The 12,574-nt window shown below is 44.3% G+C and overlaps 2 protein-coding genes and 1 long non-coding RNA gene across 4 annotated transcripts in view; 1 reads left to right on the top strand and 2 right to left on the bottom strand.

Moving 5' to 3' along the window:
• Positions 1 to 2,327, bottom strand: part of LOC8053274 (mitochondrial inner membrane protein OXA1L) — a 31,117-nt gene extending 28,790 nt beyond the window's left edge. Inside the window, exon 1 of one of the 2 annotated variants that reach the window (XM_029993937.4) lies at positions 2,109 to 2,327. In XM_029993937.4, coding sequence (XP_029849797.3) covers positions 2,109 to 2,192 — 84 coding nt within the window. In that variant the 5' untranslated portion in view covers positions 2,193 to 2,327. The remainder of the gene's footprint in view (positions 1 to 2,108) is intronic. The other variant, XM_029993938.4, reaches the window with a different exon arrangement.
• A 182-nt stretch (positions 2,328 to 2,509) lies between these two features.
• LOC8052402 (probable RNA polymerase II nuclear localization protein SLC7A6OS) lies at positions 2,510 to 6,220 on the top strand. The gene is made up of 7 exons (XM_002434377.4): positions 2,510 to 2,624; positions 2,797 to 2,989; positions 3,187 to 3,486; positions 3,992 to 4,143; positions 4,859 to 5,004; positions 5,842 to 5,925; positions 6,051 to 6,220. The coding sequence occupies exons 2-7, from the start codon at positions 2,849 to 2,851 to the stop codon at positions 6,074 to 6,076; spliced, it is 849 nt and encodes a 282-aa protein (XP_002434422.2). The 5' UTR covers positions 2,510 to 2,624; positions 2,797 to 2,848; the 3' UTR covers positions 6,077 to 6,220.
• A 529-nt stretch (positions 6,221 to 6,749) lies between these two features.
• Positions 6,750 to 12,574, bottom strand: part of LOC8052403 — a 31,358-nt gene continuing 25,533 nt past the window's right edge. The window contains exon 3 of the long non-coding RNA XR_006076896.1: positions 6,750 to 6,838. This is a non-coding gene — a long non-coding RNA (uncharacterized LOC8052403). The remainder of the gene's footprint in view (positions 6,839 to 12,574) is intronic.

Raw genomic sequence — 12,574 nt, 5'->3', positions numbered from 1 at the left:
CTGTCGGAAACTCTTGTCTGCCGGTGAAAACCAGAAGTCGGTGACTGTGACTTACGCGCCATACGTTGAGAACCTTCTACCGGAATTCCAACTACGATTAGAGGCAATCGAAGTCGAGAAAGCAAACTATTACCTGTTTCACAATCATTTTTCTGCGGCCCCGGGAGATTCTGATCCAACGGTGCAACTGGAGCTCATCGACCTCAAGTGTTCGCCAGTACTGAAGCGTATCCATAGTGAATCTCAGCTGTTGTGCAAAAACCTTGACAAGAACAAGTACAGAAACCTTGTGGGCCATGCTTTGAAACTGATGTCAGTTTTTGGGAGTACATATCTTTGTGAACAGACCTTCTCACTGATGACTCTCAACAAGAACCGCCTTTGATCTGCCATGACGGACACGACACTGCGAGATATGCTAAAGATGGCAATGAGTGTTATGACGCCAGACATTGGAATCCTGCCTGCAGCTAAAATGTGTAACACATCTCACTAGGTGCGTAACGCAGTTTTCAATAAACACAACTTTGGCCTGCCTCATTTTTTTAGTTATGCACCCCTTGTTTAGATGGTTCAACAGGTTCGACAATATTTGGGGTTAAGGTTTTAGGGGGAGATATAAAGTAGGCTAGGTGGCACTGATAGTACCGCATGGCCTGCGGTACTATCAGTGCCCCTTGGCGATTGCTCTTTGGAGTATAAATGCACCTTGCGGTCGAGACATATCGTCTCTAGCGATCGCAGCACCACTCTGCTCTTCCCTGGTCGTCTGCTAGCGAAAAACGATCGGCGAAACCGCGAAACTGTTCACTAACGACTAAAGCGCATTTTTCATTAGCAATTTGCGTCAGCAGAAATAACTTGTATAAATATTTTTAGGGTAACCTTTTTCATTAGGAAGTTCTAGTAAATTATTATTCAGATGACTCTGATAACAACACCAGACACTTTGCCGACGCCTTTAAGCATGCATCATATTGTTATCAAAGGTATCAAAACAATCAACTAAGACTGCCTTTTATTTACTTCGCGTGAGTTTTGCGGGAGCACAGGACCACCAATTCGCACAGGCAAGAAGCTAGCGCGGTGCGAGCGTCGGTGATACCCTTCATCATGGAAAACAGGGAGAAAAAAACGACGAGGACCTAGAAGAAACACACGAGACATCCTCCTCATTTTTTTTCGCGCTGTTTTGCATAATGAAGGGTATCACCCACGCTCGCACCGCGCTAACTTCTTGCCTGCGCGCATTGGTGGTCCTTTGCTCTCGCAAATGTATCCATCCACCCAAAATGAGCTGGAAATAAAGATTTTGGAGAACCACGAATCATCCCACGAATAAGGGGAGAGCAACAAAAAATACAAACATGGGACAAAACATGCTTCCAAGTGGTGGAATATGTCTTGTCCTGTCCTTGTTCTTGATGCTTTCCCTGATTCTTGTAACCCATAAGCAGCACGCTCTCCTTTATAAAAGGTATTTCCTCAGCTTTTTTCTTTTCAGTCTTATAGCAAATAAGTGCTTGTTTTCCAGGGCATGTGCATGCACTACATGGGGTCCTTAAAAGTGGTTCTGTTTCGATGTCTTTTAGGTTCTACCTTCTGGTAAGGAAGGAACCAAACACACTGCCATTTGAATTAAATACATATTCATGTCTGCCACATAGAAAGAAAAAAAAAAAGTACTTTTTCCGGGTGTTACTTTTGTGCAAAACTGGTCATGAATGTGCTAAAAAAAAAAAAAGAAAAAACAGTTTTCGTGGGAACTAAAGGAAGGTGCTTGATTTAATAACTACAAGCACGTCAAATGAATCACACAAAACGTGGCGTGCGTCAAACTGTTCCACAAGCACTGCGATTAATTACTACAGACGGCCGGGGACCCATGTCAAAAGTTCGTGCCGACGCACCCTTGACCTGAACCAAGCTGCTGGGATCGAACACGACTGACATTGCCGGGGCCAGATCAAGCATGCAACGGGTACCAGGATGTGCAACTCTAACCAAGAACCGGTGGTTCGTGAGAACACGTGCGTAGTTCTTCATGTTGAGACCGCCCAAAACTTCTAGGCGGCAGACGACCCCGGCAGATGATGACCCAACAGTACCTGTCTACGGAAGGACTTGCACAGGTTAGATCTCGTCGTCCATGTAATTTCAACGCCATAACGTAATTGGTTGCTTAAGTTCATTCTGGCCCACTTATTTGCGTTTTTTGAATTACTAATGAACGTAAAAGTTTGAGCTCAACAATCCCAGGACAGCTCCAACGAAGTGCGAAACGTGCTCGTCCGGTGACGCCGTAATCGTACACAGAGTTGCTTGTCGGTTTACCGTTTTCCCCTGTGTCGCTGTTTAGATATTATGTTTATATATTTATATAGACTTTACGCATTCGTTCGTTTAAGTTTTCTTCCAATATTTTACCTATATAAATACACTTATCTTACTTAAAATATTGGTCTAGTCGATATTCGAGACTGCCGAAATGTGTCGTTTCCTCATGTATTTTTTTTTTTTTTTCGGCATAATGGCGTTGACCGTCATCTTTTCGTTGGTTTCGCTCGTTGAGCTACAGAGGTACGGAAGCGCGGATACTTAGGGGAAGGCAGCGAAATTTCGAGGTAAGTTCTACACAAAAGATTGGAAACATTTGCTAGCAAAAACGAGGGTCATTTCTCAATCTTTCTCGTTTATCTAGGATAATGCTGTTCGCTGTTCGACCGACCTTTCGGAGGAATCGGTTTGCATCAGCGCTTGAGGTGCTGTAGCTGAAGTTTTCTCACTTTGTTCCAGCCGGATTGCCAGAAAGCTCCACAGCGCGAAACCATTGTGGAGAACGGTGTCGATGGCCACCGTCGTAAGGATCAAGCGCAAGGCCGATGAGAACCCAGCAGATACGATCGTGCTAGCCCCGAAGGCAGCCAAACTATGGCATGACGAAGACCGCGACTTCACGCTCACGTACGCTGGCACCTTTAAAGATCCGGTAAGTGTAAGGCACATTGCCTAATGGATCGATAACCTGAACGCTTGGGCGGGGCTAGCCTCGCATTCCTGTCTTGTTTGTATCAATTGCGAAGAGAAAATTCTCCCCCAATGTGATGAAAGAAAACACCGAATTGGAAGGGAGAGCCACCTCTCTCTGTATGAATATCACCGGAGTAAATTTGTTCTGCTTTGCAGAATTGCAAAGAGGCGGACGAAGCTATCCGTCAAGTGAAGGATTCTAAGAAGCAGTTGAGGACAGACCCGAAGACCCACACTGTAGACATTGCATCCAAAGTGCGCGAGGAGCACCGCTCAGCGAGCAAGAAGAGCAGGCTAAAGTTGCTGCTCCAGCATCGAGCAATCATCGAGGAAGTCCACTCTGAAGAAATCGACGACAAGGACTTGGAATCGCCACACAAGACCGTCAACAGCTTGTTCAGGCTGTACGACGTTGTGGCAGAAGACTTCCAAAAAGAAGAGAACGCCAGTCATGAGGCAAGCTGGTCCTTGCGACAAAGTCGTGAAAGTCATTTGTGCTTTTCGCTGTAGCAAGCAGAGAGGATGTCCGTTAGTGTGAACATGACATCACAGTCTTTTCGCATATCAATCATACAGTTTAGTCTCTAAAAATAAACTTTACCCCCCAGTTGGGTGCAAGACATAACCATATTCTACCGGGACAGTAGATTTGATGACAACCTTTCGTTTCTGAGATAAAAACTGGTGATGGAGTGTTTGTACTTGCGTCCTTTCAGTCGAGACCCTCCTCGCCAGGCACGTATCCAGGGGGGAGGCCCATGGGGCCCCTCCCAAAATCTTCCATTTTGCTGGGACTTCCTCTCCCCCCTCCCCCTCATACAGCATTTTTTCATGGGCGTGCCTCCCCCCCGAAACAAAATCCTCGCTACGTGCCTGCTCCTCGCACATGTTGCTTTTTGTGTCATACCTGTACCAATGGGCTTGATTTAGGGTACTAATGTGCTTACGTCATAAATTGCAGGATGCAGCTACAGAGAACGCCTCAACCATAACGTGCAACGACGTTGCCATGGTGCTTGAAAAAGTCAAACCACCGGAATTGGAAGAGGACTTTGTCTACGACGTCTACTACTCTCATTCTGAGCTGAACTTGCTTGACAAACCCGACCTTTCGTAAGTCTCCCTACACAGTTAGGCTCGTTCACACACGTACAACTGATTATGGCCGTGCGCCCTAAAAGCTCTTATAAAAGTCTTGTGACGAGAGAGTATACCGACGCCATCTATCGAATGCAACACTTGCAATTTCTATATTTCCACTTTTTTTTTTTTTTTGTAACTGCATGCATTATATGTTCTGGGGGCACAAATATGCAATGTGTGTGTTTGGTAATCGTGAATAGTGCATGACGCTGTCCCTCAGAACTTTTCTTGTGCTCTACCTGCCAGCTTTAGAACTTTTTCTATTTCACGAACTTCAGTAGATGCATAAACATGTTGCATAACAGTTGTCAGCAGATGTACCACATTGTTTTCAAAGTACTAATCCAACAGACATAGTCTCCAAGCTAATCCAACGGACATTGTTTTCAGACTAATCCAGTGGATATTGTTAATTTTTTTTTTACAAGGACCTAATTTTTTTTTTTTTTTACATGGACCTAGTTTTTGCAAAGTTGCAAAATATCCTAAGTGGGAATAGTGGAGGGCTTCACAGGAGGAACTTGTCCTGCCTTGGCAAGTTGCTCAGGTGGTGTTTTGCAGTTGCTCTCAATTTGTAAAAATGATTGCATTGTATAGTAAGTTGCTTACAGTAGCTTTGATCATTCTAATTGAATATTACCTAAGTTGAAGCTTCTGCTGGGGTTTCAAAAGATTTCTCTTTCAGTGTGTTCCAGTGTCTAGCCCCCGAGGACTTTGAACCAGAAGCTGCGTACGAGTCCGATTTAGGTCTCGATGATGATGACAGTGACAGCAATGCAGAGGACAACTGGAGAAACTTTTATCCAGATGAAGAAACAGACTTTGAGCGACGTGAGTTGCTCATTATGGCATTATTTTTTCTGCCACAATATGCTCGAGACCTATAGTCGGTTACCAGTCAAGAAGGTAGGAGAAGCTCCTCCCACAAGCGTGATGCGCCCGTTTCAAATCTCTCCGCAGTCGAAAGAAGAGTTCATTGGAAACGCTCCTTGTTCCGCTTCAATGGATTCCAACTTGTCTCCGATCCCACTTTTTAAGAAAACGACCTTTGTATTCATTGGAGGGGGAACCGAGCCCCTGAAAGCAGCCTTGGTATCCATCGGAGGGGGAAGCTAATCCCCGAAAGTCGTATTTGTTTCCATCGGAGAGGGAAAACTCTAATATCCCTCTCGTGGCTTTCACAATGCTAAGTCAAAGTCGAAAGATAAAGCAAATATGTACAGAAAGGCAAGACCCTCCTCGCGCGTTGGCCGCGACGTCACGGAAACGATGGGGCGCTATTGGATCCGGAGGTGGCGGAGGGATATATGATTTCCTTTGAGGGGCATTTGCCGCTACCTTCTTAACCTGTAACCGACTATAGTAGAGCATCTCAAAGCAGATTTTTTTTTTTTTTTTTTCAAACACATAGTGTTTTTGATTACGTAAATTTGGAAGAAAGTTAAATCTAAGAGCAAATTTAATACAGAAAGGAAGCTTGCTGCAATTGACAGGCAATTTTGACCAGAGCCTTTCAATCTCATGACGGGAATTTTTCATATGATAACAATTCATATCGTTGAAAAGATGACTGTGAGGCTGTAAATACATAAACCTCGGACTGTGCTGAAGCAAGGTTGTTCCCTCTTCCGGGCAACACTGAGATCACGAATTTGCACTTTTCTTCAGAACTTGACTATTATGGAGACTACTCGGATGATGGTGGGACAGACTTCGTAAGCGACAGGGTTCGCAGTCTCTGCTTAGACATTGGTAAGTGCACTCCTACAACAAGAGGATGTTTTCCAACTGTCCTTGGTTCAAATTGTTCTTATTTATTCAGAGAGCAGGCAGGCTTCAGCACATTGACAGAGTATACTTTTTTTTTTTTTTTTCAGATGATGACCTTAGCACAGAAGACTAACATGTGCACAAACAAGAATCACCTTCCCATTTATTTATATATCAATTTTGTAAAAAGGTGTCCATAATAGCGATTGTTTATTTTTATTTCGTAGGGTTTCTTGCGTTCAGAAGTCAGTAGCAATAAAATGTTTCTAGAAATATACCTCCTCTTTTGTCTAGGATGATATTGTGACAATAACCACACTAGCAGTGTAATGTTTCCACTCGAAAATGGCTAGACCTTTTCTCACCCGCTCGTCACACAAACTCTCATTTCACTCGCTCGTCCCACTTTACGAAGAGGCAGCTATAAAACTGAGTGTGCTTTAGTCGGGGTTTTGCATGCTTAATAAATACATAGGCTTCATCAGGCCACTGCCATCGTTGTATAATGCACTACACACAACTGAGTGGAGACGAGCACTAATTGGACCATCACACGAAAGCATTCACACCACACTGCTCATTTGGGGAGGACATGGCCACTTTTGAGTCCAGCTGCACAAGTGCATAGCACCAGCCCTTGTGGCATCGTGAGGCGGCAGTCCGCCCGGTGAGGCACTTGGTGGTGCTTTGCGCCGAGTTGACAGGTTCATGAGATTGCGAATAGCGTAGCTGAGACTCGCAGTCATACGTAGCCGCTCGCTTGAAGGCTAGCCACTGCTTCCTCGTAAGGTGGTGGCTCCAGTTCTCCTGGGTCTTTTTTAACCACTGCGTCGTAGTTTGGCGGTGGCCCACTCTGTGCAGCTTGAATGGACCGTGGTTGACTGTTGACTGCAACCTGTCAAAGGATTCATTCAAATATATATATACCGGTATATATTTTTAATAATTTCTTTGTCTTAATGCATACTTATAGTTTGTTCACACGTTGCCAAAACCCAATTTTGTTTCTTCTCCAATATTGGCACCCTGGGCCTTGCCTTATAAAGATGAAGTTAAACCTGAGTTCCTAGAATGAGCAAATTACTGCCTTGGATGTTGAGCTCATTTTTTTGACGGTGGGTATTGGCGACGTGTGCGGCCAAAAGCATCGGTGTGATGAGCCTTCTACGACTGGCCAAACGCCCACTGTGATGTCTTGAGTAGGATTATTCCTGCTCTCCTCGACGGAAATAAGAGCGAAGTCAGACTCTCAACTCTGACAATGTTGATTTATGAACATGATGACTAGACTTCCACCACGCTTTTGACACGCCATCAAACTCATCGCTTGCTTCTAATAGTCTTGGTTCTGATGTCTGGGATAGGAACCATAAGAGGGGCGCCACCGAAACATCTTGTCGCCAATAGTGCGCACAAGGAACGAACGCTGGAGAAAGAACAACAAACACAGTACTGTGTTTGTTCTTCCGTGTTCAACCTTGTGTGGACTATATGTAGGGTTCTGCGTTTATTTTTCATTGAATTCGGAGGGTGTTTTCCAGAGTTTATTTTTCGCCCAATATTCGGAGTTTATTTTTGTTTGAGTCCAAATTCTCCGAAATTTGGAGTTTAATTTCGCAGGGTTTCCCATTAAAAATAAATAAATAATATCCAGGTGTAAATGTATACGCTAGATAACAAAAAATGAAACATGCTTGTACCAATTCATATTTCTTTGACTGGATTTAGCATTGGTGCCACGGCGTTGGTCCCACGACAAAAGTTGCACGTGAAGAAAGGTAAAAAACACAGGCGAGCTGGTGAATGGTATCCATCATAACCCTGAGACGAAGGAAAAATAAAAAAACGGACAGTACAACGAAGACTTCGTTGTACTGTCCGTTTTTTTTAATTTTTCCTTTGTCTCAGGGTTATTATGGATTGCACACAAGTATTGCTTCAATAAATGTCGATACTTTAAAATCGAGAAACTCCTGGCGGTAATCGCTGGGAAGCTCGTATTTATCCCATTCTATTCCATCAACCTACCATCGCGGCCACGCGAGGTGGAGTGGTAAAGGATGCAATAGAAAAGTTTCAACTGCCTCTCTTCCCCATTTTATGCAATCTATGGTCCATAGCTTTCACTGTTACAAAAACACAACCTCTTCCTCTAAAGCACAAATAGTATGGCCCAAACTGGAAACCAAAACAGGGACTTTTGTTATGACCCTAAAGTACAATGCCCTATAATGCAATTAAATGCAAAGGTGTAAGCGAGCTGGACAAGAATGAGGTCATTCGTCGTTACAATGCCCTATAGTCCTCAATGAACCTTGATGAGATAAGCGGTAAGACCCCTTTCGAAAATGGTCCGAGATTTGAAAGATAACTGTGGTGGCTTTTTTCCAAAAACCATTGTTTATGTGCACTGATCAAACTTGCTTGTAAACTAGTTTTTTTTTTTTTTTTTTTTTTTTTTAGGAAAAGGGGGGGGGGGGGGGGGGCTGGAACTGACGCATCAAAATTCGGAGTTTGTCACATAAATTCGAATAGACCAAAATTTTACCGGCGGGTGTTTTTCAGGGTTGCGCATTTATCCAAAAACCTGTTCAACCAACTAGCCCAAGCTGCAGTTTCAACAAGTTTAATCTTTTTGAGTACCCCAAAAAAATTTGTAAAAACTTTACCCTAGCACACTACCAGGACTACGTACGAAACTGTCAGAAATCGTCATTTTCACGCAAGCAATAGAATTTTATAAACAAAATGCCCCCCCCCCCTTTTTTTAACTGTGGCTACACCAGTGCTGTACAATTTTTTATCAAAACTCGAAAATTTACAGTAGGCAAAATAATTTTGCGCACCGCTTTACAAAGCATTGCAATTGTAAATTGAAAGGCTATCAAATACTTTACAGCGTGCCCCCCCCCCCCCCCCCCCCCCCTCAAAAAAAAAAAAGTTTTGTTTTACAGCAAAAATAAGCCACGCATAGCGGAACGCTCATTCTCCGCCCAAATGTAGCACCAGCGGTCCGAACCAGGTGCCAAAGTTTCGAAACTAACCGTTATCTCAATAAAAAGTTATAGGTGATTTTCTGAAAATTCCAATGGGAAACTAAGGCCCGTTTGCAGTAGCTGGCGCCATTCAGTATTCGAGAGCCCCATCAGCCGCCATCTACCCATTCAAATTTCCAGAAAACTATTTATAACTTTTCATTGAGATGCGGTTTATTTTTGTGGTGAAAAAAACCCTGGTCAATATTTGTTTTGGGGGGACACCCTGTATATCGGCGATGAATTGTGGATGCTTGGGCAAGGACTTCCGGTAAATTACCTACCTGAGGATGTGTCCCCGATGGAATGCTATCAAGAGGAGCGAATGCATTTTCTCTCATCTTGCGTTGGCAGCAGTAACACAGAAGAAAGAGCAGGAATGTGCTGCCACCAAACATGGCCCTATACCAGCGTTCAGAAAGGACGGAATGTTGCATGTTATTAGCATCAGCCGAAACTCCCAAAGTATAGAAACTTGACCGTGCTGTAGATGAAGTCCAGCTATACTGCCATAGCATGCATTGCCTGCGGAGATTATGCAATTTAAATTATAAATACGAGGTAGTAGCACTACTTATAGATAGTGCTGCTAGGGTGCCTTCATGTGCACATGAAGGCACCCTAGCAGCTATCTGTGCTGATAGGGTGCTGCTATCTATAAGCTACTGTGACTTTCTTTTTTTTTTTTTTTACTATAGTCGGTGACAACTCAAGAAGGTAGGGCGAGGGAAAGAAAAGCGGAGAGGAGGAAATGGACGCAACGCTGGGGAGGGGAGGAGGAATCCCGTCCCCTCGCCATCGTTGCGTCCGCTTCCTCCTCTCCCACCTGCCTTTCGCTCGCCCTACCTTAAAGACCGACGACCAGTTCGCGCTTTCCACTTTTCCCTCGCTTCCTCCTCTCCCCCTTCTACATTGTCCATCGTTGCCTGTTTCCTCCTTCCCCATGGCGAGGAGGATCTTCTGCCTTGCAGAATTTCGAGTCTGGTCGTCGGCCTTTAAACATAAAAAAAAAAACGCAATATTCTAATTCTTTTTTTTATGGCAAGGGTGGACAGAATATGGCTGGAGCATCCGTGAAGTGATGCTTGTTTGAGATGTTGTGGTTGTCCTTTTTTATCTCCGTCTCAGGTCTAGTATGTAGTTGCTTCACTAGGCAGTAACCAATTTCATAATTTCAAGTGCCTCGGGTGGTGCAGTACTCACATGAACATGACAACCGAGAGCGAGTTGTTCTGCTCCATGATGACCAGGGCTTTGCTGTAAATATCAAGAGCACTACTGAATGCATAGTGTCATCGATCTTCGGGCGTATCAAAGAAGCCGAAAAAATCGGCGCCTGGGGTGAGTAGAAAGTTTCATCAATTGCGTATTCTAGTAGATAGTTTTATCTTGCGAAATTTTAAAGTCCAACTTCGTCCCCACGAAAAATAATGATCTCCTTGAAGATATGAACGATGTGCGCAGACGGATGAGTCGGGCCCATTGTCAGATACGCTGCTCCTATCGAGAGGTGGTGCGACGACAGGTCGTTGAAAGCTAAAGCACTCGGTAAACCGCAATGCTTGATGCCTTGAGGTCTACCCACTATTTTCTTTTCTTCAATCAGCCAATAAGAGCTCGGCGATTTGACAGCATCGCAACCCCCCCCCCCCCCCCCGTGCAAGAAGCAGACGGAACTTGCGCTCCACATTGAAAGTAGACTACGCGAGTGAGTTACGTGTCGGCGGCGGCATTGTACAGCCGTGCTTACCTTCGTTTCGTTTACTTTAAACCTCACTGCACACGTTGAACTTTAGGCAGAAGTTATAATATACGAAGATTAATTTAAATTCGATCGACCGCCGCCGCCGTCATGACATTTGCCATTCGTGACATGTCTGAAAAAAAAAAAAAGAGATGACGGTGTATTTTTATTTTTTTATTGCTGAAATAAATTACACATCGCCAAAAGCTCAATCTCCGCCTATACAGCTCTAGCGATTCGTATCAGAGGCCAACGTTTCAAAGCTCGCCGTTAACGTGATTAAAAATTTCCAAGCGATTTTCGGAAATTTTGAATGAGCAAATGGTGGCCGACGAAACCCAAGAGCTACAGTGTTCTGTGCCACGAACGAACACATGGAGATGTGCGGCTACCGGAAGCGGCGCCATTTTCAAACTGAAAATTTACGAAAATCGTCTAGAACCTTTGAATCAGATAACGACAAGCTCTAAAACTTTGGCTTCTGATACGAATCGCTAGCGTTGCATTTAGGCGGAGACTGGGCGTTCGGCAAGCGTATTCCATTTTCAGGTGAAAAAACATAAAACTTTTGCCCCCGGACACACGATATTTAAATACATTACAAACAGTGTAAAAAGAAAAGTTTTTTTTATTGAAAAAATAACTACAGATCGTCGAACTCTCGTTCTCCTCCCAAATGTAGCGCTAGCGGCCCGAGACCGATGCTAAAGTTTCAGAGCTAACCGTTAGGCTCATTCAAAAGTTACACGCAATTTTCGGAAACTTCCAATGGGAGAATGGCGGCCGACAAAACTCTCGAATACATGCGGAGGCAGTGTCGAACCGGAACCGAACCGAGAGCCGAAACCGAACCGTTATTTCTAGCCTAACCGGAACTGAACCGAACCGAAATCTTCACCGCCGCCTTCCGAACTGAACCAGAAAAAAATATATAACGGTAGCCGGTTCAAAACGTTTCTCGGGATTTTTTCTTTTCTGTTAGTATCACAAAAATGAATCTTTGAGAATAAAGAATTGACGGCTGCATGTCTATGTATTGATCAAATCGTCATATACAGAATTGCAACGTATGAAAATTTGTGGGGTTTTGTGGCGCTTTTTGATTGGCACTATGATTAATCATGTGTCATGACGTCACGTGGTCATGTGACGTCATAATGTCAAGACATGCTATCTAGTAATGTCACACATGTGGTCTCGTGACGTCGACGTGACTGGAGTCACTGTGTCAAGTCGACTTAAACTGAGAACGCCACTATAGTCCGTTGCAACCTAAGAACGAAGGGCGAGGGTAAGACGGGCCGGGGAGGAGGAAGCAGACGGAACGCTAAAGAGAGAAGGAGGTTTCCCCCTCTCTCCTCCAGCGTTCCGTCTGCTTCCTCCTCCCCGGCCCTTCTTACCCTCGCCCTTCGTTCTTAGGTTGCAACGGACTATAGACCTTTTCCGCTTACTCTCGCCCCCGACCGCCAAGTAGGCATATCCGGTATGGGCGACGAAAAAATATAAGAACGTTTCAACCTGCAAATAGTAAAAAAATAGAGGGGAGGCAAAACATGAATGTGTGACGGTTACCTTCATGCTCTAAATGCCTTCTATTGGCGTGGCGACGGCAAAACAATGTATCCGCCCATACTGGAAATGACGACAATTCAAGATGGCGGCGCCCTTGCGGAAAAGGTCTATAGACATTTTCCACAGGGGCGCCGCCATCTTGAATTGTCGTCACTTCCAGTATGGGCGACGACAAAATAATAAAACGTTTCAAAACGTAACTAGCAAAAAAATAGAGGGGAGCCAAAACGAGAATGTGTGACGGTTACGTTTTTGTCCTAAATGCGTTCTATTGGCGTGG

The sequence above is a fragment of the Ixodes scapularis genome, unplaced genomic scaffold, assembly GCF_016920785.2.
Source record: "Ixodes scapularis isolate PalLabHiFi unplaced genomic scaffold, ASM1692078v2 PGA_scaffold9__187_contigs__length_104089568, whole genome shotgun sequence".
NCBI classification, from domain to species: Eukaryota; Metazoa; Arthropoda; class Arachnida; order Ixodida; family Ixodidae; genus Ixodes; species Ixodes scapularis.
This window is presented reverse-complemented; position numbering and strand designations above follow the sequence as displayed.

Excerpts from the sequence above, each read along its gene's own strand:
- LOC8052402 (XM_002434377.4), top strand. The coding sequence starts at position 2,849 with ATGGCCACCGTCGTAAGGATCAAGCGCAAGGCCGATGAGAACCCAGCA. Across the intron at positions 5,005-5,841 it reads AGAAACAGACTTTGAGCGAC|AACTTGACTATTATGGAGAC; the intron begins GTGAGTTGCTCA and ends ACTTTTCTTCAG. Across the intron at positions 5,926-6,050 it reads CAGTCTCTGCTTAGACATTG|ATGATGACCTTAGCACAGAA; the intron begins GTAAGTGCACTC and ends TTTTTTTTTCAG.